The sequence below is a fragment of the Solanum lycopersicum genome, chromosome 2 (genome assembly GCF_036512215.1).
Source record: "Solanum lycopersicum chromosome 2, SLM_r2.1".
NCBI classification, from domain to species: domain Eukaryota; kingdom Viridiplantae; phylum Streptophyta; class Magnoliopsida; order Solanales; family Solanaceae; genus Solanum; species Solanum lycopersicum.
In genome coordinates this window covers 57,895,187-57,918,780 of record NC_090801.1, presented here as the reverse complement: position 1 = coordinate 57,918,780, position 23,594 = coordinate 57,895,187, and the positions used below count along the sequence as shown (strand labels likewise).

General features: G+C 31.7%; 2 protein-coding genes across 2 annotated transcripts; both read left to right on the top strand.

Annotated features, from left to right (window-relative positions):
* The first annotated feature begins 7,555 nt into the window (after window positions 1-7,555).
* On the top strand, window positions 7,556-11,207 carry LOC101248738 (calmodulin-binding receptor kinase CaMRLK). Its single transcript, XM_004232998.5, has 2 exons — window positions 7,556-9,365; window positions 10,068-11,207. Exons 1-2 carry the CDS (start codon window positions 7,952-7,954, stop codon window positions 10,700-10,702), a joined length of 2,049 nt encoding a protein of 682 aa, XP_004233046.1. The 5' UTR covers window positions 7,556-7,951; the 3' UTR covers window positions 10,703-11,207.
* Window positions 11,208-15,617: 4,410 nt separating this feature from the next.
* On the top strand, window positions 15,618-23,464 carry LOC101245911 (uncharacterized). Its single transcript, XM_004232988.5, has 8 exons — window positions 15,618-16,377; window positions 16,590-16,650; window positions 18,750-18,988; window positions 19,708-19,912; window positions 20,333-20,464; window positions 20,550-20,641; window positions 20,732-20,826; window positions 23,034-23,464. Exons 1-8 carry the CDS (start codon window positions 15,931-15,933, stop codon window positions 23,098-23,100), a joined length of 1,338 nt encoding a protein of 445 aa, XP_004233036.1. The 5' UTR covers window positions 15,618-15,930; the 3' UTR covers window positions 23,101-23,464.
* Window positions 23,465-23,594: the final 130 nt, after the last annotated feature.

Sequence of the window (23,594 nt, the reverse complement as noted above, 5' to 3'; positions counted from 1 at the left end):
TGTGTTATAATGATTTTCTTTTAACAACCAAGGTTATTTTTCATGTACTAGCAGAATTTGATTTCCTCCTAGACTTAGTCAGAACTTAGAGTTCTTTTTTTTTTTGGTCAACAATTATTATCTTTAATTGGAATATTTCTTTTATCCTGCTTTAGAGTCATACTTCAAGTCTTATTTTGCACTATTTTATGGTTATATTTTTAATCAATAAAATAATGTGTGGTTACTAATAAGTAAACTTAGGAGTAACCAAATATTATCAATTAAAAAAAGTAAATTCATAAAATAGTGCAAATAAAATTGAGAATCTTTTTGATGAATTTGAGTATATTTTTAATGTGTATATATATACGTGCTAATTATAAATGTTGGTCAATATATATAATTATATTAATACCACCGTCCACATTCCGGCCTTAATCCCCGGCACCACCCCCACCGTTGCTTACGAACAAGTTATACTATCCCTTATTATACATAAAAAAAACTATATATTAAAGAATGAAAAATTTGAGGATTTAATTATATAGAGAATTAAATAAAGACCGTTGAGTAATTAATACATATATAATGTGTAATTTATTAAAGTGTCCCTATTTAAAAAATAAGAAACTATTAAAAAGATAAAGTGTAAGTATATAATTTGAAAAACATATTAATTTTCATCTTAAATTTCCTAATGAGACACTTATTTTGCAAACGCACAAACTTGGCTAAAGATTGATTTTTTTCTTCTCATTTAACCGTACACCATTATGATCTGCATACTCCTCAAATTAAAGTTATTTATGTTTTGGGCCATTTACTTTATTGATTGTGAGTTATGGGTGATCTAATAATAGAATCTAAGCCTACACATACTTAAGACAAGGAGATGTCAGATTTAGACCGGGCAAAATGGATTAAGTTACGTAATAAATAATTCATTCAAAAGTTTAATTTATTTTAACTGAGCGTTATAATATAATCCACCGATTTTTATTAATACTTTGTTTGGATATTGTTACGTATTGTTTCATAATACATCATATCATATTTTATTGTGTTGTACCATATTGTTTTAATGAATGCAATGTTTGGATAGATTTTGTATCGTTCTCTGTCGTTAGATAATGTCACACATCCATAATTTGAATGATAAACCTACACAAAAAGTTAAACACATAATAGGTCATGAAAATATAGGGTAAGAGATGAAAAATAACTATGACTAAATAAGTAATGAATAAAAATAAAATGAGAAGAAAATATTATGGTAACGATGCGATCACACACCAAATTGTTCAATGAGTTTTTTCGTCATTGTCTCGCGGTGGATTTATACTATACGATACAAAAGAACTTAAATAACAATCAAAACAAACATTGTATTTAAACTGACAGTACAATACAATACAACAGGTAACAACCATCTATCTAAATATGGTGTTAGTTGTTATTGCTTTGATTGTTCTTTTATATAATAAATTTTAGTACTTAGTAAAATTATTTTTCTCTCTATAATAGCTACACATAACATATTAAATAAAAAAAGTTGTCTTTTTGAAATATTTGGCCAGATTTTTCGTAGGTCAATTTGGATTGCATATCAGTCCAATTTTAACAGGCGAAAATGGGCTAAATACTCAGTTAAACTCAAGTCCATGGCCCAAATAGTTTGGATGATTGACAGAAAGCCCAATATAATTCACTACTGGTCCATGACCCAATAACAGTTTTGGGTGATTAACAAGAAAGCCCAATAAATTCTTTACTGGGCCATGGCCCAATAATAGTTTGGATGATTATCACAAAAGCCCAATATAATTCATTACTGGGCTATTATTGAAGATAGCTCAAATATATGTTAGAACTTAACAAGGTCACCCATTAACCTTAAATTGAAGTCATGAGTAATAAAGATGATATCTTTTTGCTTAAATAAAGCGTAATTATAAAAATCTCATAGTTTAATATGAAATTGCAATTTATTCCTAATAAGTTCCTAATTATATTAATTTTTTAAAAATTATAAAAAGAAAAGGATACAATAATTGAAGTTCGGATACATTAATATATAGCTCGAATTTATTAAATATTTGTTTCGGATACATTAATATATAACTTGGATAAATTAAAGGTTAGCTCAGCTACACAATATGTAGCTCGGATACATTAAATATCGGCTCATATACATTAATATGTAGCTCGGATACATTAAATTTAAAAAAAAATAGAAATTTTTAAAAATAATAGAGAATAACGGAAATAAGTGAAACAAAATATGTGCGTTTCTACAATTTGTCATAAATAAAAACTTGAAGTTCCATCTTAATTTATGTGATTAATTTGAGTGGATAAATAATTTAAAAATATGAAAAGACTTTGCAATATTTTAAAACTACCATTTAAAAAAAGCTACCTTTGTAGACTTTCTGTCCAATAACTAAAACCCAACATGATTAAAATGTTAAATCATGTCATGAACCATTAATCAAATAAATAAATATATTTTTCTTTTTAGAACTAGCTAGTAGTTTAAAGACAAGTGATCAAGATATGTATATACCTCACACAAAAAATTTATTGACAAAATGTATCATATAAATGATAAATTAAAATTAAATAATATATAAGAGTAAAATGACAAAACAAATAACAACACGATCACACTGAATTAATCCTTATATATCAAACACTTTATGACATCTTCCTTTCCCATCCCAAATACAATATTGGCTTGTATCTCTTTTTATTTCTTTCAAGTTTGTTTAGTTGGAATTAGCATAAGCACAATTGTTGCATACGTTGGAACATGTATACTTAGGGAATGATGACATTGACTATCAAAAAAGCTATGTGAAAGCTTGATTTGACCAAACCAAATAGCAACACACATAGGATTGAGGAGTCGATGCAACTCAAAATGGAAAACCTAACTCCAACTTTCTTCAACAGTTCAACTGCAAATACCAAAAAAACAAACCCCAATATCATTTGCAAGTCAAAAAAGAGAAACTAATAAAATAAAGTAAGTCAAACATCTAACAAAATATAGAAAATAAAGGAAATTAAATATTTATGAATCAACAAAAGTGGGATACTATTTAAGTGAATGTGGAAGATGGGTATTTTTGAAAATTTAAAAGGTGAAAAAATTATATAATATATATATATATATATATATATATTTATTTTTATTTCTTTTTTCACATTCTATATTTTTCCAAAAAATAATGGTTGTGGTGGTACAAATTAGTCAAAAAATGAGGGAGAGGTAAAAAGGTGGGCCAAAAGTGATACTACTTCACAGTTTTCATTATTTTAATAAAACAAGTATTTACTTCGATTCATATTAGTGTTTTTATTAAATTGCTCTTTATTTTACATAGTACGTAATTTATTTTGATGTAATTTTTTAGTTACGACAAAGCCCACGTATTAAATAACTGTAAAATTAATTAGAATAAAAAATTACAACATCTTTTTTTATTATTTATACAAGATTATTTATTTTAAACTAATATAAAAACCGAAAAACCCATGTAATATGAATCAGAGTGAGCACATTTTAGGAACTCCACTAGTCAAATAGGATCAATTTGAATTGTGTAAAACATTTGCACCTCGAGTCACTCAAAAGATAGCTGCAGACAAACTTTTATGATATTATTTGATAAGCATATACAAATAATAAATTAGCATATGTTATAAGTTAAATTATATCAATATAATGTATACAACTAAAATATATTTATTTTAATCGACAAGAAAATCTATCATTATTATTCTTTGAGTGTACATAAGATAAATTTCACTTAAGAACAGTAGCACGCAAGTCAGAAAGTAAAGTAAATCACACTAGATAAGTTTCATACAATAAACTCAACCAAAAAAAAAAAAAGTGAAGAAAATTTCGAACCTAAGATACAAAACCAACAGAATTCATATCATCAATTAAACTACATATTGAATCATCTATTGCTTATACAAAAATAAAATGAAAAAAAATTGTAAACAATTAAAGAAAAAACAAAGTGTTTACTAATAAATTGACCATTGAAAGCAGCCAGGTTAAAGGGGTCGTATTTGCACAAACTGTGATAATTAGAAGCAATAAACAATGCTCCTGAATTTATTAAAAGTAGCATATAATTTAATATAGAGACTCCAAATGGGGAATCCACTTTCAGGTAGATAGTTGGTATAACATATATTTTTAGAATTTTAATTCAAAATTCTTAGTTGTCATTCCATTTGGAAATTTATGTTTGGCTTCACACGAGGTTAGGTGAAATCATATTGGCTATACATTATCATTCTCTCAGAAATAGTAATAATAATAATAATAATATGACAGAACATTCTTATCTAGTTCATAGATAATTACATTTTATAGAAATTGTAATCAATATTTACTCGTTGTAATTAAAATTTGGTGGTTAATCACAATTTTTTTAAATCTATTTTTACAATAAATAAGTTAAAATTACTAAATTCAATTGATTGCGTGTCTATGTCTTATCTTATCTCGTACCTTCACCAAAGTAAAATCATGGTTTGGAGCATGTTCCATTGATTGGAGTCGTAAGAGAAAATTTGGAGGGGCAAACAAGGAAACGCAATAAGATATTGTTTTATTAATATGATCAAATTATGAAAATGATTAATATTGGAAATGTGATAAAATAATAGTATTATTTAATTTTCTAAACTTTTTTCCCGGGGTATGCTTCTCCTTATTGTACGCATTGAAACTTGTTGTTATGTACGCACGGGCGGATCCGGCTGCATGCACGGGCATTCGTTAACTTTCGAAAAAATTATGTGTATATATATATTCTTATTTTGAAAAAATGATATATAATTAACCCTACAGTCATAAAAAAAAATATAAAAGTTTCCTTGTGCAATTGGTAAAAACAAAAAATTTCACATTTCTACATTCACCTCTGCATGTACGTCCCAAATTGATTTTCGTCCATCATATATTTCTGGGGGACATTGAATTCAACATTTTTGGAGTTTTATATATGTATATATAATATGAACGTAAACATGGAGTTTGTAATTTACTACTCCTATTACTTGTCTACTCAAATTATATGACTTTGATAGAGTCAAGGTCTTCTCTCAAAAAATTGTGGCATGATTATTGTCATTATATGCTTGACTTTTATAACGTGTTAATATTTTTGTCCATATATTTAACATCCTATTCGAAGAAAAAATCACGATGCAAACTCCTTTGTTAAAAAAGAGTGTGCAGAATATTTTATAAAAAAATTGAATAGATTCAAGTACTCATGTCTCTTATGATTTAATTTGATTATTATTAGCTTCACATGATTAACACTAACTAATTATCTTTGTTAAAGTAACACAAGCTGAGAATGGATTTGAAGTTATTATATTTACATTTTTCAGTACAGATTTAGAGCAATTAATCATTTACTATATCAATAATCTTATTCTGAGTAACTTTAGCCTGGTTGCCAACAAAATGACAAATAATTGGGATAGTCATGACTGATATATTAAAAAATATATTTTTTAGCGTAATAAGTTTATTAATGAGTCACTTGAGAATGAATTGACGAGGATTAGAAACAGGTCAAATTAGGTCTCTCAGGCACCGTTTGGTACCGAATACGCGTTTTAATATTGGAGTAGTAGTTATAATAATCGGTGTAATTTCGTAAGCGACCTCTTTAAAAAAAATAAATATATAAATAAAAATAGCAAATACTATTTTTATATTATAGAATGATTAATTTTAATAGATTCTTAATTCAGAATAAAATAACTAACATATAAAATAAAATTTGTATGCACCAGTATTTGTATGATAAAAAAAAAAGAAAAAATTGTATATAATAGCAAATTATTAATTCAAATTAAATGCTATAAATATAGTTTAAATTATTTACTCCATAGAAAATTATTGCTATTTCATCTCTCTTCAGTTGAATCTCGCTCGCCACTCTCGTTCTCTCCCTCACCTCTTTCGCCTTTTATACAGATGTATAAAATGTGTTTTCGTTTGTATAAAACAAGAGAAAATTGTATATATACATATATTTTCGTTCTCCTCTCACAGATATCGCTCGCCACTCTCCCTGATATCGTTCACTCACTCGCCTCTCTCACTTATACAAACACACAAATGTATAAAATGCTTTTGTGTTTGTATAAAGTGAGAGAAAATTGTATACATACTTATATTTTTGTTCGCTCTCTCCCCTTTCCTAGATTTTGCTTGCCAGTCTCCAAGATTTCGCACGCTCACTCGCCTCTCTCACTTTATACAAACACAAATGTATAAGTCGTGTTTGTGTTTGTATAAAGCGAGAGAAAATTGTATATACAATTACAAATGCATATCTTTTCGTTCTATATACTTATCATTATACAAATACGATCTTCTCTTGCCCAGTTTTCTTTTGTCTTTCTCTGTTTCTTTATACAAACACAAATTATACTATTGATTTTTTTTATGTATATCAAAGCGGATTATACAACTGCTTTCTTTGGTATATGTATAACGAAATTATACAACTCTTTTCTTTTGTATATGTATAGCGAAATATACATATTTATGTTTCGATTGAGCGCAATTATACAAAGTATAGCTATAAGTCTATAACACTCATAAAACAATATATTTATAAAAAAAGACTTACTTTACATTTATTGATTTGATACGAACTCTCTAATATAATCCCAAATAGTTTTATATGAAATTATAATTTATCTTTAATTAGTTTTTAATTACACTAATTTCTTAAGAATTTAAAAATCGAATAATTGAAGCTTGGATACATTAATATGCAACTCGCATACATTAAATATTATCTCGAATACATTAATACACATCTCGAATACATTAAAAATTAACTTGAAATTCAAATATATAATATATAGTTCGAATACATTAATATATTATTTGAATATATTAAATAAATAAAAAATCTGAAGGTATTTATGTAATTTACGCTACGAATAATGTTTATCACCACATACGTGATTATTTCACATGATTTACTTCTTTGGTTCCACTTGCAATCAGTGTGATTATTTTATTTATTTATTTATTCAAAAAAAAGAATGTTGCGACTTTTTATAGGTGAAGAGTGAAGACTGGAGAATAATCTCTGACCTGAGGTTTATTTCCGGTAGGATAATTAAGGTTAAATTTTTACCAACAAGAATATTTCAAAATAACCCCAATCACATGGAGTATTTAGTTATCTAACTGGTTTGGTCATACGAATTTTTACACTTGTTAATGAGGATTTGGCTTCAACTTATAATATTTTCATCATTCGTCTTTGATTTTGTCTTATATAATTTAGTCCTCATTAATCTTATGAGGTTTAATTTTAATAATTTAGTTAATTGAATATCTAAATTTTAATAATAAGGATTTGTCTTTTTATCTTATATTCTCTTTTTTTTATGTTCAATTATTATTTTTATTTAGAAAGATTCAAAAAAAAAAAAACCTTCAAGAATTTGTTTTTTTTTCTCTCGCCCGGTGTCTAGCACTCGCATTGAAGCTTCATTAAATTTAATTAGCACACATTTAATTTATTAAATAGTAAGCCCAATAAAATTTTCTTCATACTCAAAATTCAAAATTTAAATTTAAATTTTTTAATTAATTGTGAAGCAATTCCACGACTCAGGTTGATTGCCAATGTATGTTTGAAAATTCTATGCTAAAAACCCCAAAGGAAGTTTAGGTTCAACAAACCCTCTCACAGATCCACATAAATTTGTCCATCTCTTTCTGTTTTTCCAACTCTATTATTATTTGTTCCTTTTTTTCTCTCTCCATATATAAATAAAACCAATTGTATTGGTCTTATTTACCTCCACTTGAATTCATCTACTCTTATCAACTCTATATGGCATTTACATCAACTACTATCAACTGAAAGAAACAATCTCAATTCCCACAGAACAAAAAATGAAAATCCTCTTCACACTCTTTATCTTCCTTTCTCTTTTCACATTCTCAAAATCAGAATCCCCTTGCAGAAACAACACAGATGTTGATTCATCTCTTGTTTTCAAGGCTTTCAGTTCTGTTTATGGCTTCAACATCTCTTGGTTCAGCTCAAACTGTTCCTCTCCAATAACTGAAATTAACTTATCTTCAAGAAACCTCACTGGCATAGTCTCATGGAAGTACTTGAAAAATTTGTCCCATCTTCATTCTATAGATCTATCAAATAATTCCTTAAAGGGTTCTGTTCATCCTCTGTTTTGGTCCATTTCATCTTTGGTTCAAGTCAATTTGTCAAAGAATAAGCTTGGTGGAGCTGTTGCTGTAGCAAGATCATCATCATCTATTCAAAGACTTGATCTTTCTTTCAACAGGTTTACTAACTTAGGCTCTGTTTTTTATGGTTTTCCTAATCTCACTTCTCTTGACCTTTCACATAATGATATCAAGTTTTTGCCTTTTTGGTTTACCAACCTAACTAAGCTTGAAAATTTGAGCATTTCTAGCTGTAACATTTATGGCAATCCAAAACCCCTTTCACATATCAAGTCACTGAAGCATTTAGATGTTTCTGTCAACCATATGGATGGTAAATTACCTAATGATTTTCCTCCTCTGTCTAGTCTCAATTTCTTGAATATTTCATTCAATAACTTCACTGGGGAAATACCTAAAGACCAGTTTGCTAAATTTGGGAATTCTTCTTTCTTTCATGCTGGGCACTTGCAAATCAAGAATCTCTTACCAAATCCCAAGAATTCCTCACAGTTACGCATTAAAAATCATAACTTTACAACCCCAACACACAAGAAAATGTTGCCTTTGAGACACAAACCTGTCAAACCAAACACACACAAGAAAGAGCCCAAATCAAGAAAGAAAGTTTTAACCGTAGCTCTTTCCTCTGCTTCAGCATTTCTAATCTTGGTCATGGGGTTAGTCATATTGTGTCTATACAAAAGGAAAAAACAAATGGCTAGGAAGAACAAATGGCTAATATCAAAGCCAATACAGATACCGTTTAGAATGGACAAATCAGGGCCATTTTCATTTGAAACAGAGTCAGGCAATTCATGGGTTGCTGACATAAAAGAACCAAGTTCAGCAGGTGTAGTTATGTTTGAGAAGCCATTGATGAACCTAACATTCAAAGACCTGATAGCAGCCACATCTCACTTCGGAAAAGAGTCATTGTTAGCTGAAGGAAGGTGTGGGCCCGTTTACAGAGCCGTACTTCCAGGCGACCTCCACGTGGCAATCAAGGTCTTGGAACATGCTAGGGAACTAAGCCATGATGATGCTATTGCCTTGTTTGAACAACTCTCCAGGATTAAGCATCCTAATCTGTTGCCTATTTCTGGTTACTGCATTGCAGGTACAAATCTTCTTTCACTTATTACTGTTCCGTACGATAATTTAATTTATGTGATATAATTCGAATCTTAAGAGTCGGAAAAAATATCTAGAGGTGAGCATATTGAATGCATTCACGTGGGAGGATGGGATTAGAAAATAGGACAGAGAGTAGTAAATGAGACAGAAATCTTTGTAACCATAGAAACGTAGGCAGTAGTTATGATTACATACAACAAGATGAAGCAGTAAATAGGAATGCGTGACTTATTTGGATGTTAGTACTATGACTACATCATTCAATTTATACGTGCTTTTAATGCTCTTTGTAAATTGTGTCCATTTTTTAACCTACAAAGTCAAACTTTCAAATCTTATGCCAGATTGGGATTTGAAAAACTGCAGTATGTTTGGTTCATGTATATATGTTGCACAAATAGTATTGATTTATGGAGATGAAAAAGATAAGAGGATTTTTTTAAAAAAATATAATGGTTGAGAAGAATGTCATTTTCAATTATTGAAAATGCTTAAAGTTAGAAAATTATTTCATGACATGCACTGATTGATGAATTGTAGTATCAAAAGTCCTTGTCAAATAATTTTGGAGGACTCTTCTGTCTGGAAAAATTGCTCCATTTGATAAAAAATAAAATACAATTATTTTTTCTATCAGTCAATTCATATTAAAAAAGATAATTTAATACTCTTCCCTTTGATGCAGGGAAAGAGAAGCTAGTCTTATACGAATTCATGTCCAATGGTGACCTCCACCGATGGCTACACGAGCTTCCAACTGCTACCACCAACGTGGAAGACTGGACAACCGACACGTGGGAGTTACAAAACGGGTCCCAAATTACATCACCCGGGAAAATGGAATGGCACACGCGCCACCGTATTGCGGTTGGCGTAGCGCGTGGACTAGCCTACCTCCACCACGCGCAGTCAAAACCCGTGGTCCATGGTCATTTGGTGCTATCTAATGTCTTACTAGCCGATGACTTTGAACCTCGGATAGCCGATTTTGGATTGAGCCGGAACCAAGCCGAGGGGTCTAGTGAGATGGATGTGTACGATTTTGGAGTCGTATTAGTGGAGCTATTAACAGGGAAAATCGGCTCGGATGAGACGATTAAATGGGTGAGGAGGCTAGTGAAGGATGGAAATGGAGCCGACGCGCTCGACTCGAGACTAAAACTCGGCGGTGACTCAGTGAGTGAGATGGTGGAGTGCCTCCGAGTTGGGTACTTGTGTACGGCGGAGGCCCCAAATAAACGGCCTAGAATGCAACAAGTTTTGGGTTTGCTAAAAGACATACAGCCGCACTACCAACTCGGAAAAACGCAAAATTTATGATCTTCAGGTAAACCACTCTCACTCCCAGCGCGTGATTCACACGACGAGGAAGATTGATTGGCAGCATTGCATTATTGTACTCCCATGTGTTTGATTTGACCATTGAAAAGTCAAAAGTACAATGCATCTATTCCACATCATCAATGGCATTCAGTCACGTGCAGGTCACGTGATGAAGTGTAGTGAGAGGAACATGTTTTGCTTGTTTGTCTCTTTTTTACTCTCTCTTTCTTTTTCTTTTCTTTTTTCGTAATTTGTATAGTATTTAATTAGAAAAAGAAAATTGAACAAAAATCATGGGTAAATCTTTTTTTATATATAATCTTTTATTTATTTATTTAGATTTTAGGGAGTGTAATTTGAAGTGGAGCAGAGAAGGCAGAGAATCCCACTAATTGCTTGTCTCTACTAAGGGACATTAGAATCATTCAACTCCTTTAGTTTTCTTTTCTTTTACCTTCTTTATTTTTTTCTCTTTAATTTAAACTTTTATTGTTTGTTTGTTCTTTTTCTTTTCTATTTATTGCTTTATTCCCTTCATTTTTTTTTATAGGTGCAGTCTTTAATTTTTTGGTAGAGAGGACAAAAGGGAGTGATGATAAGTGAGGTTTAGAACAATCTTTTATAAAGTAATTGGGTCAAATATTGAACCAATGAAGGTATCCCATGAGGATTTTTTACTATCTTATTATTTTCATTATATATTTTAAAGTATTTAACCTTTGAAGCATTTGGATGCCACCAAGGCCACATGGGGTGGTGCCTTTAACCTTCAAAACAAATAAAATAATTCATGGATTTGAAATATGAATAGTCAATTTTGTAAGCAAAAATTCCACTCTATAATCTAAGTAGATCATAATTTTGACTTGTTCTTATGGCAGACATCATATTAACAAGAGAGGAATATTCTTTCTTTTTCTTTTATTCACATGTTTACTTCTTGATATTTGAATAGTGATATAAGAAAATTATTAATAATAAGAAAATGATTGATAAAAGAGATGATATGTGAGTGTCTTCTTATCCTATTGAATTTTCATATTATACGTATAAATTTTGAAATTGACTTATCGCTTTTTGTATTTATCTAAAGCGTCTGGTATCACATGAAATGCCACTCAAGCTTTATCATTTTGGGTCTAAGGGGGAAGGATTGGATTAAAAAGGATCCATATTATATGTTTAACGAATAATTGAAAGTAATTGTGAATTAAACTTAGCATATGATTGAGGGATGGATAAAGAAATTGAGTAAAATATTTATCCATTGGTTATTGTATGTTCCAATGAAGATTTGGAGGGCCTGTTTATTTGGGGATCAAAATAATGAGGGAAAAAGTATTTAAAAAGCAAAATCAACTCCATTTTCAATTGTCTCACTTTCAAAGGTTTGGTCCTTTAACCTTTTTCCCTTTTCTCACTTTTGTTACATGTAATATCATCGATACTCATTGTAAAGAAAAAGGCAGAAACATCTTTTGCTCCTTATCTTATATATATACATTGGTTTTCCCAACCTAAAACAATCATCGACGAAGCACTAGCAATTCGTGAAGCTATGGAAAAATACAGTGAAAAATAAATGGTCAAAGGTATAAATTTTATCTAATATAAAAATTACACTTCGATGAATATGATACTGAAAGAAAATGTAATTTCATAAAAACTTAAGACTTATAATTTGTTATGATATTTGGAAGTCTGTGAGTTTCTTTGAATGTAAGTAATATATTTATAAATCTTGGAATAATATATTTGTGCCCACATCACAAATTATTAGCTAAGTTTTTTTGTTTCGTTTTTACCAAAGATTATTTGGGTTTCTATTTTTCCTAGTTGGATTATAATTGATATTGCTACATTACTCAACTCTTTAAGATAGTTTATTGCATTATATTTATTTATTTATTTATATTTATTAATATAGATAAGTTGGTTGTTATATTAGTATAGTTGAAATCTTAAAGAGAAAATAGGTTCGATAATTAATTAATATGATTCAAACATATTTGATCTCTAGTTGATTAAAATGATTGTTTCTGATCCCTTCATATATATAATATGTATATTGGTCGGTATATAAAGCTATATTACCACCAAATATGAAAAAAACAAATATAAATTTATATAGTAGATGAATAATTAAGTGACGAGGCGACAATTATAATATTTTATGACAAATGTTAGAATATTTACGAATAAAAGACTTTTCTTAATTAAATGAAAATTTAGTATGTTTAATTAAGTATTACAAGAGCTGAAATCATAATATATTAATTACCAAGGTATAAAAAGTTTATTAACCCTTTGAGAAACTACATAAATATCAATAATCAATAAAAATTGTCATGAAATGATAAGTATTCTTATATAATCAAACAATTTATCCAAATTCGAACTTATACTTTTTGGAAAAAAAAAAGAGTTACATGTGCTATCCATATAAAGAAATTGGGACACGTTTGGATCCAGAAACAGGAATAGGTAAAGGGTAAAATTAAAGTCATCGAACGAGGGAATAGAATGGTCCATAAACCAAACAATAGAACAAATTGGAAAAGAAGTTAAAAACAGACCACTGAATTGTGTGTCATAAACTATGATAAAGAAAGATTGTGATGTTTACATAGAACTACAATTGAAAAAACAAAGCAACTATGCGTGCAGAGTGGTTCTTATATTTTGTTTTTATTTTATATATAAAGTTATAATTTCACAATGAGTCAGACCTAAATGTGTACATAAACATTGATAATTCATATAACTAATTTTATTTTGATCGGAATTGAGGTGGAGTTGTAAATTCTCTTGTTTTCGCATACATTTATACAAACAAGCATTTGCACAAACATATTGGTTATTTGCATTGACTCACCTTAATTATCCTGAAAAATAGTTGAGCTTACTCGTTTTGTTATGCCTCTTATCACTGTCACATAATTTCGATGTTTTAATATTGTTTTCTTTAACTTCACTAGTATTTTCTATACAATTTTCAAACTCAAAAAAGATTGATATTGCATGTTAAAATCGTACTGATCAGTGAATGTTATTTTTACGTTGGACACACCCTTGCAGTGGACTATTCATCAAGTTTACAATGAGGATTAACCATTTTAAAATTAGAAGAAGTTTAAAAGACCAACCAGGAAAACAAGTTCAAAAGCCCAGCCCAAATAATAAGCGAAGTCCATAAAAGAAGTCGAGTCCATAAAAATCATAACGAAATCTAATTTGGTGGAATTAGAAATATCAACTTCCATATATAGCAAACACAAAATTTATATTTGTATGTAATAACTATAGTTTGTATAGTTACTCTCTATAGCAAACATGCTATGCTTATTTCACTATACATATATACAAAAGAAGCTAGACTATATATACAATAGAAGCAATTGTATCATATGCTGGCTCCTCTTTAGAATTGTATAATTTCTCTGTCAGACCGTTTGTATAAATTGTTGGCAGCCTTTCGTTTGTATAAATCGTTGACAACCTCTCAATTCAATTTTATATGTTTGTATATCTGTATAAAATTTGAATTTGCATACAATTTAATCGATATAAAATATTTGTATATCAAATATCTCTCTCTCTCTCTCTCATTTTAAACAAACATAAATTATGCATTGTATTTTGTATAATTTGTGGTTGTATAAAGCAAGAAGGAGAGAAAAGCAAAAGAGAACTTGGTAGGGAAAAATTTATATTGTATAATTATAAGGGTATATGACAAAAATATATGTATTTGCATGTGTATATACAATTTTCTCTCGCTTTATACAGACAAAAACACAATTTCTACATTTCTGATTGTATAAAGTGAGAGAAGCGAGCAACAGAGGGAGAGTGACGAGCGAGAGTTTGAGGGAGAAAGACGATTGACAAACAGTTTATAGTGCACAATTAAATCAAAGTATAATTTAATTTGAATTAATTGTTTGTCATTGTATACAATTTTTCTGATTAGAAATGATCAGTTTTTGCCACTGTTAGTCTCTGTTACTACTTAAATTAAAATATAATTGATAATAGTTATTTTCTTAATATAAAAAAATAAACATTTAAAATTTTACAAGTGAAATTCTTGCTCATTACTATGAAATCTCAAAAAAAATGTTGAAGTTTCAAATATACTACTTTAGATGTATAATGAGATAAATGACATTTTTTCATAAAGTTTGAACTATTATGATTCTAATTTCATAAATTCATCATGTAGTTTTGGACTGCTATATTTTAAAATTTAGTGTTCTTTGGATTTTTTCAAGTTTTAATTTGATAAATGTTCAGAGTCAGGTATAATTTCATATTTTTTTTGTATTTTAGCTCAAAATAGTTATATCCAAATATTATTTAATTATTTTTATGATAATAATTAAATCTTGATCAATAATCTAGAAAATAGTATTACTAAAAGTTCCTCAATTTCTGTTATGACTTGCGTTGGTCAGTTTTTGTTATGGCTGTTGCAATGGTTTGAAGCAACTATTGGTCTCTCTATTGTTCCATTAATAATTTACAAATAACTCAAATCAACCAATCCAATTTGTTAATTAATTAATATTGATTATCTAAATTCAATGTTAAAAAGACGATTCTAAAGAACATGTTTAAATGTAAGAATTAAGAAATAATCTCGTTTGCAAGATATATGAAATCAAAGTATTTTAATATCTGTCATATAATTTCATAAATCAATCTAGAAAGGGCTTATTGAGAAATTTTGGTAACTCATTGATTCATCTCATTTGTGAAATACGCTTTTTAATTTTGAAACTGAATCAGAGCAAATATAAATAACGTAAAAGAAAAACATTCCTCGTCATTAGTATCTTTGCTTGCGACGACTGTGACATCTCCAAAAAATTAATGACTGAATAAAAAATACAATACTGATACATTCAAATTTTTCTTAATTGTTTAATTGTAAATAGCCTCAAAACTATAACACAAAAGGATTATGTCGAACCTAGATTGAGATATTGATTGGGGATTTTCTAAACTAATCAAATTAGGAAAATGATTCTTTTTTTTAAACAAAAACAAAACAAAACAAATGTATTACTTTCCGGCCCAACTCCGGACACTTTCTCAACCCAATTACCCCAACAGCTCACGACGGAACCCTTGAATCTCCAATTTTTTCAATTATCGAAACCCCTAATATTTCAAAACTTCGAAATCCCAATTTCGTAGACTGAAAACCTAATTGAATCGTAATGGCATCGCAGAAGAAGGAATCGGAGGGAATCGCTCTACTGTCTATCTATGGCGACGACGAAGATGAAGACATGGAAGAAGTTGAAGAAGAACAAAGGGAAGAAGATGCACAAGAACACAGACCTGAATCACATAACTTAGGCTTTACAATGGGCACAGAGTTCCAAGATGATAGCAAAAAAGTTTTCGGGTCTGATTCAGGTCGGAGTTCGACTCCTTCACCTCTAATTCAACAACTTCAGCAACAACAGTCTGTTGAAAATTTCACACCTAGCAAGGTTTCGAATTTTGGTGTTGGTTCTACCACTACGACGCCATTAGCGTCCGTTTCTTCCCCAAATCCTCAGCCAATGGAGATGAATTTGAATGTGAATGTGAGTAGACGAGCAAGGCTAACTATTGTTGATTATGCTCATGATGAAGTTACCATGTCACCGGAGCCTGAGGTACTTATTTTTATGCTCTATTTTGAGTTGAATTTTGCTTTTTATTTTTTATTTTTTATGCTTGTTCAAAACGGACTGAAAAGAAGATGAGAAAATTAAGGATTTTGGCTTTTAGATTATGCTAGAAAACTCATGTGGGATCCTATTAGAGAGTTATTCATGTAATGAACCTATGATTTAGGAGTTGATGTGAGTTTTTCCTCTCTCTGTAGGAAGGAGAAGTAATGGCTAGTGGAAGAGTCATGTATGGAGCGGAACTTCAAACTGCTAGTGGTATGTATGCTTTATGTTTTCTCTATTCAGCTCCGCCTCGTATGCTGTTTTGTTGTTATGCCCCTTGCTTGACTGCTTAGTTAAATTGACCTAGGAGTTATGCCTGGTATGGTTACATTGTTCAGGATAGGCAACTATTGTAATTCAACCATTTTTTTTCTCATTCCGCCATCTTAATTTTGTATGACTGTCTTTCCTAGGGAGTGGCACCTCTCCATTTACAGAAGCTGTTTCTTTTATAAATGTGGTGCCCACGACAGCTTTTGTGCATCTCGACTAATTTCCCAGGATAGGCGAAAAAGCGAAATGGTGTGATAGGCCCATGGGTTGGATCGTAAATTGGACCCTTCTATTTACGACCTTGTCAAACTGAACACTTAAAACTCAATGAATCACAATATTTTAAACACCTCTGACCATTGACCAAACTTATGTCAGCAATAAATAGCTGAGTTGGAAATGTACAATGTACACGCGGATTAAGGGCGTGAATTGATACTTTTCATTATAAATACACATATAATTAGGAATTTTCTGTTTTTAAAGAAGGAAAATAAATTTCTCCTTCCTCTTCTTATTTTCTGTAGAGAAAAAAAAATCAGGTAGCGCCGCCCTAGGTTTCTCATCCTCCAAACATACAAATTGAAAAGAAGAAGAAAATTTTTCCCATTGAAAGCTCAAATCAGAAATGGGTTATATGAAATCATATAGAAAGAAGTGTACAAATCCCTTTTTGGTTTGAATGGTTCTTTGGACTGATTTATTTGTCTTCAAATAAAAAACGGGTTATATGATTTGAGCATTTAATTCGAAGATTTCTTCTCTCTAAAATTGAAAGCTCAAGTTACAAGACTGTACGGGCTGAATCGAGAAACCTGATAACTCGGCTTCAGGGTGGGACGACTGAGCTGTTTGACTCGTTGCTTGGACTGTTATAGGAAGATGACAAGAATGTATTGATTGCAATAGCTCAAGGAATTATCCCGTTGCTGGTCCGTTTACTCGATTCGAGTTCTTCGCCAGAGATCAAGTAGAAAATTGTGAGTGCTTTTTTTGTCACAAAAAGGGGTAGGATGGGAGGTGGATTTGGATTTTGAGGGGGTGGGGGGCTAGAGGTGACCAGAAGAGAAAGGGGATGGGGAAAGGAGGTCCAATGAGAGAAATATAGCATTTTTAACATATTATTTATTTTCTTATGTTTAATTTACGTGGATTGCGCGTGTATTTGGTTGTATTTTCACCAACCATGATCAAGTGAGAAAAGGGTTTACAATATTGTGTTTCATTGAATTTAAGTGTTCAGTTGACAGGATCGTAAGCAGAAGGTTCCAATTTACAATCCGACCCAAGTATAAGGGCCTATCAAACCATTTCACCCCCTCCCCCCCCCCTCCCCAGGATACCTGCAACCTCCCACTAACAATAGCTATCAGGTAACTCTGCCACTAAGGCTAGAATAGATGGGAAGAAATCACCTAGTGTTTTTTGTCTCTGCTGGTTCAATGCTCTCAACTCACTTCATTGATCACTAGGCCACACCATTGGGTGCCCATTTACTGAAACTTTTTATAATCTCAATTTCCATTTTTCCCCTTGTTCATGCACTCCGATAAAAATTGATATGACTTGTTGTGGACTCCACTTGATATTGAAAGAAAGCAAGTCTGGCAAGATACTTTTGGTATGCATATTTAGTTTGTGTCAAAATTTCTTATTTTTCTTTAATTCCCGTATCCAATCAAATAATTCAGAATGAAATGGGACAAGGGAGTGTTTTATGAGCTTATCCAAAGAACATTGGTGCAACTTTTGGGTTGAAATAAATCATTTTTAGCTGGTTAGCTTGTTATTTGTTAAGAAGTTGACATTTACCGTTTTTGATCCATATAATTGATATTTATGTAAAGAATGTCTTTCATATTTATAAAGTTGATGAGTTTTAAAAAATATTTATAAAGTTGATGTATATATTCCGTAAGAAACAGGATTGGCTAATGTAACTCCAATCATCAAAGTCAAAACTAAAAAGATAACTCTATCTTTTTACTTACCATATAAATTTGGAAGTTCAAGCTTAAAATCTTTCTTTTTCTTTTCAGTTGAATTTATGGAAAAGGCTTCACCAGCTCTTCAGGTTAGAACACCTAGTGCTCAAACCCCTCCTCAGTCAGCTGAGCCAACTGAACAATTGGATGATACTATGGACTTTGCTGTTAATGAAGGACATGGAGTTGCTGAAGAATCTGTTATGGTTCCTGCAGAAGAACAAAAAGAGTTAGATCTGTTGGAGAAATTTCTTCCTCCTCCACCAAAGGAGAAGTGCTCAGATGAATTGCAAGTAAGTGTGGTGACAGTAGTATTTTTCAAATGGATACTAGAAATATGCTTCCATAAAATGTATATGCACTATTCTGAGGTTTCCGAGTTTTCTCTAATAGATGTTGAAAGTTGAAGATTGCATCTTCAGTTTTGTTTCTGTAGTGTACGTTTAGATGATATTGGTAATTTATATGTGTCTTGCGTTATATGTTTATTTTATGTCTTTTAAAACGACTTTGCATTTTATGCAGTGCCTTTCTGTAGTAGTTTGTGAAGGAATGTTTACATGTGGACTGGCTGACGTTGAACTCTGTGCTCGCTAAATCTCTCTCTCCTCTCACAGACAGAATGTCTCAGTCTATCTCTCCCTCTCACTCAGACACACACACGCACACACGAAGTTTGCATTTCCTGTAATTTCATCTCTAGATTCTTATCACTTCAGATACTGACAATTGTTTGTAAAAGCTGTCTGTCTTCAGTAACCGTGGCATTGGATGCTCTGTTATCTTTAACTGATATACTCGGGAGCTTAACTTGCAATTTACGTCCTCCTAAAGTGATCCGTTATAACTTCTACAGTGACTCTGATCATTTTTGTCTTCCTTTCCAATTTTATGTGAACCTTACTGTTTATGTATAAGAAGGCCTTATGGTGTTTACCCTGTTGCATAGATAATTGATTTGGCTACTTTGCTTTCAATTGTTACACTGTTTTCTTGTTAATTCATTCTGCAGGAGAAGATCATGAAATTCCTTGCTCTGAAGAAGACTACTGGCAGAAGCTTTAATGCAGAAGTACGCAACAGAAAGGAGTATCGGAATCCAGACTTCTTGCTGCATTCAGTGACTTATCAAGATATTGACCAGATAGGATCTTGCTTCAGCAAAGACGTATTCGATCCGCATGGATATGACAAAAGCGACTTCTATGATGAAATAGGTTACTAGCAATAAAATTTCTGTCTTCTGTCTATCTTTCAGCTAGATATATCTACTTTTGTGTGGCATTGGTTATAGAATGTTTAGACAGTGTTTGCTACTTCCGCTGTAATGTTTTTGTTAACAAAATAGTTCATTCTGTGAATCTGGAACGGTAACGATGGATACTTATGGATCTAATTGTGTGTCACAAGGATTCTGACGGTGTGTAGCTAATACTATACTTCCCTTTCCAACTTATTGTTTGGAGCTAGTGTAAAGGATATCTAGTTCTTTTGAGTTTAAGCTTTCATGAAATTTGGTCTGTTTCAGTGCAAGAATAGTTTTCCTCAAATTTATGGATAATTTCTTGTCTTTGAAGTATATCTTATCATACTTTATCCAAAAGAAATCTTGACTGGAACATTTATTTTGTAAACAGAGGCTGACTCAAAGCGTGAAATGGAGAGAAGGGAGCAAGAACGGAGGAGGAGTCCAAAAGTTGACTTCATATCGGGAGGAACACAGCCTGCACCGATGGTTCCTACACCAAAAATCAATCTGTCGATTCCAGGTTACCCACCTTTCTTCCTCGAGTCAAAATTTCTGTTGAATTGGTTGAGTTCCCTGCATCACTTTGCTCTCTGAATTCTTTGCAGGGATGGCTCCTGTTGCTGCTGGTGCATTACCGCCCACTGTAGATGTTGTAACTCGGGATGGTAGACAGAACAAAAAGTCGAAATGGGACAAGGTTTTCATCTGCAAAGTCTCAATTAATTGCATTGATTATAATTTATCTCCAATGTCTCTTGTATTGTAATCTTCAATGCTACCTTTTCAGGTGGATGGTGATCGGAGAGACCCTGTTTCTGCTGTTGGTGCACATGCAGCACTTCTATCAGCTGCTAATGCTGGTGCTGGTTACACTGCATTTGCGTAAGTTCATTATGACTCCCATTTTTAACTGTATTACTTAGTTATTTTAGAATTTCTTTCCATCACGCACCATGGGATGGGAAAGCCTTAGATTCGTAGGGTGGACTTCTAGCTATCTAACAAAAATGAGACTCGTGTATTACTTTCTGGAAAATAAATGATGTCGAGTATGGTGAATTAAAAACGAAACATGTTGTTCAAGTCCCATATCTTTTGATCTTTTACATATTGTGGCGACCCATAGATTCCTCTAAGATATACCTTGTTGGAAGTGTGCAAATGTTTAAATAGGTTGAGCACCTGCTTTGACTGACCTAGGGGCGCAACTTCAGCCCATATAAGGTGAAAGGAAACCATTTAACCTATATTTATTTATATGGATCACTCATATTTTCTAAATGGGTAAACATGGGCTAATCTATTTTAACTTTTAAGAGCTCATACAAATATGCACAAAATAGGTAAATTATGAGAATCCATATAGACCCATAGATCATCGACTCATAAGAAAAATTCTTCATCGCATAAAAAAATTATTTATTTTTATAAAAGAACATTAGGAGTAGGGTTAGAGGTGAGGGTGAAAAAAATTTAACTTCTTTTTTTGATTTTTTCTTTCTAAAAAATTGTGGGTGGGTGAGGGTAGGGTGGAGGTAGGGGTTTATGAAAAAAAAATTAACTTTTCTTTTTTGATTTTTTTAAAAATAATTGTAGGTGGGGTCGGGGCAGGGAGGTCTGCAGGGGATTAATTATTTTTTGAATTTTTTATTTTTATTTAAAAAAATTTGGGAGTGGAGGTACGGTGGAAGTGGGAGTGGAAGCGGTGAAATTTTTTAACTTTTTCTTTTGAAGTTTTTATTTTTCTTTAAAAAAAAATTTGGGGTAGGGTGGAGGAACATTTTTTTTTTTTGAAATTTATGTCAATATTTTTTTTTAAAAAAAATGGTGGTGGAGCGGGGATTGGTAGGATGGACAAATTTTTCTGATATTTTTTAAATTGAAAATTGGGGGTGGGGGATTGGGTACAGTGGTAGAAAAAATTAATTTTTTTTTGTATGAATTTTTTTTTTAGTTATTCTTTAAGAATAGGGGTGGGTTGGTAGGAGTTTGGCTTTAGGAGATCAAAGTGGGTTAGAACCATTTTACCTAAACCATACTTACTCATATTTTATGTGGGTGAATTGTAATCCAATCCATTTTGGCTCAATCCATATTTAATCCATCAATTCCGATCCAGTCAAACCATTTGCCACCCCAACTTAGTCCGACCATTTGCCAACCCAACTTTGGCGTTTGAGCAAGATTTGAGAATACTGGAAAATGGTTATCTAGCCTCTTATTTATCTGTAGAATGGTGAAGTATTGGTTTCTTAGGAGATACTCCTTTAATGATATTGTATGCTCTTTTCTTTTGGTGAAATCTTATCCTATCTTTATGTAGGTTGACTGGTTGAGGCACTTTTCCTGCCTAGCTGTTGTATTCTTAATGTTTGTAACATCCATTTTCTGGTGAAAATTTTGACAAAAGCATCTCATTCTCAAGTTCACATGGAACTCACTATACTCCCCTGACAAAAACATCTCATTCTCAATTCATAAGGAGTTTCCCGGCATTTGTGCTGTCTGTGAAATTAGTAGAGGAAAGAAAAGACTTCCTATACTTGGTGGATAGAGTTACTTGGTATATATATGGATGGAGGTAGGAGGTATAACGTGGAATTAGTTGAAGTGCGCAAGAACTAAAAGGAGTTTCTTTAGATTAGACACACTTCTTAGGACACTGCTATTTCTATTCGGGGGTGGGGGGGGGGGGGGTGGGGGTTATATTTTTGTTTTAGTCAAACTTGTAGAAAAAAGTGAACTTCAAATTACAGGGGGAGGGGGGGGGGGGGGGTTTACATCCTGAAATACCAGTCTAATAGCTTTCACACTCAAATGATAGGAACAATCCATGCTGTCTAATTCATTCACACACACTTGAACTTCTATTTAAGTTTCACTCCATATTGTTTCTGTGGGTCATGCAACCCTATCCTCACTGAGTAGCTAGTACTTAGGGACTTCATTGAAAAATGAGATTCACGTTTCACCTTTTTATTACCCTTTGAAGTCCAAAGACCTTTTATCCTCGTTGTTTTCAGATGTAGACATGTTTGATGTTTCATTCAGCAGAGGGTGGAGTGATGTTTAATTTTTGTTTTCCACAGGCAACAAAGACGTCGGGAGGCAGAAGAGAAGCGACCTAGTGACAAGAAGTTGGATAGAAGATCTTGAAAATCTAATTAGACATGCGACTCCTGAAAGCTATTGACCCTTTCCAACACATCCAGTCATGCACAAGTGTTGGCACAAAGAAAGCAGTTAGAGCAACGGGTGCCTCATTTAGAAAGACAAATTACTGTCAACTCTGAATATTCCCATATACTGTATATACCCAGTTTTTGTTTAGTAGTGAAGTCGATTACAGGTTTTAAAGTTAAAGGAGTGTAGAGTTTTCAATATAAAGCTGGGGAGAAAAAAAATGTACAAGTCTTCTTTTGGCCATGTGCGCCATAGATTGCAAATTATTAAGTTGTACTCTTTGACTAGAGTCCTAAAAGAGCTGAAATTTTTTTAATGTACTTTGAAAAGTTAGAGATGCCTTGTTTTGTTGATCCAGTCAAATTTCATTGTTGAATTTATTGTTTGTAGTCATTCAACCGAAAGCGAGTTTTTTTTCTCAAAAGGAACTCTTTAACGCCAATAAGACCCTACCTTAGTCTTGTCTT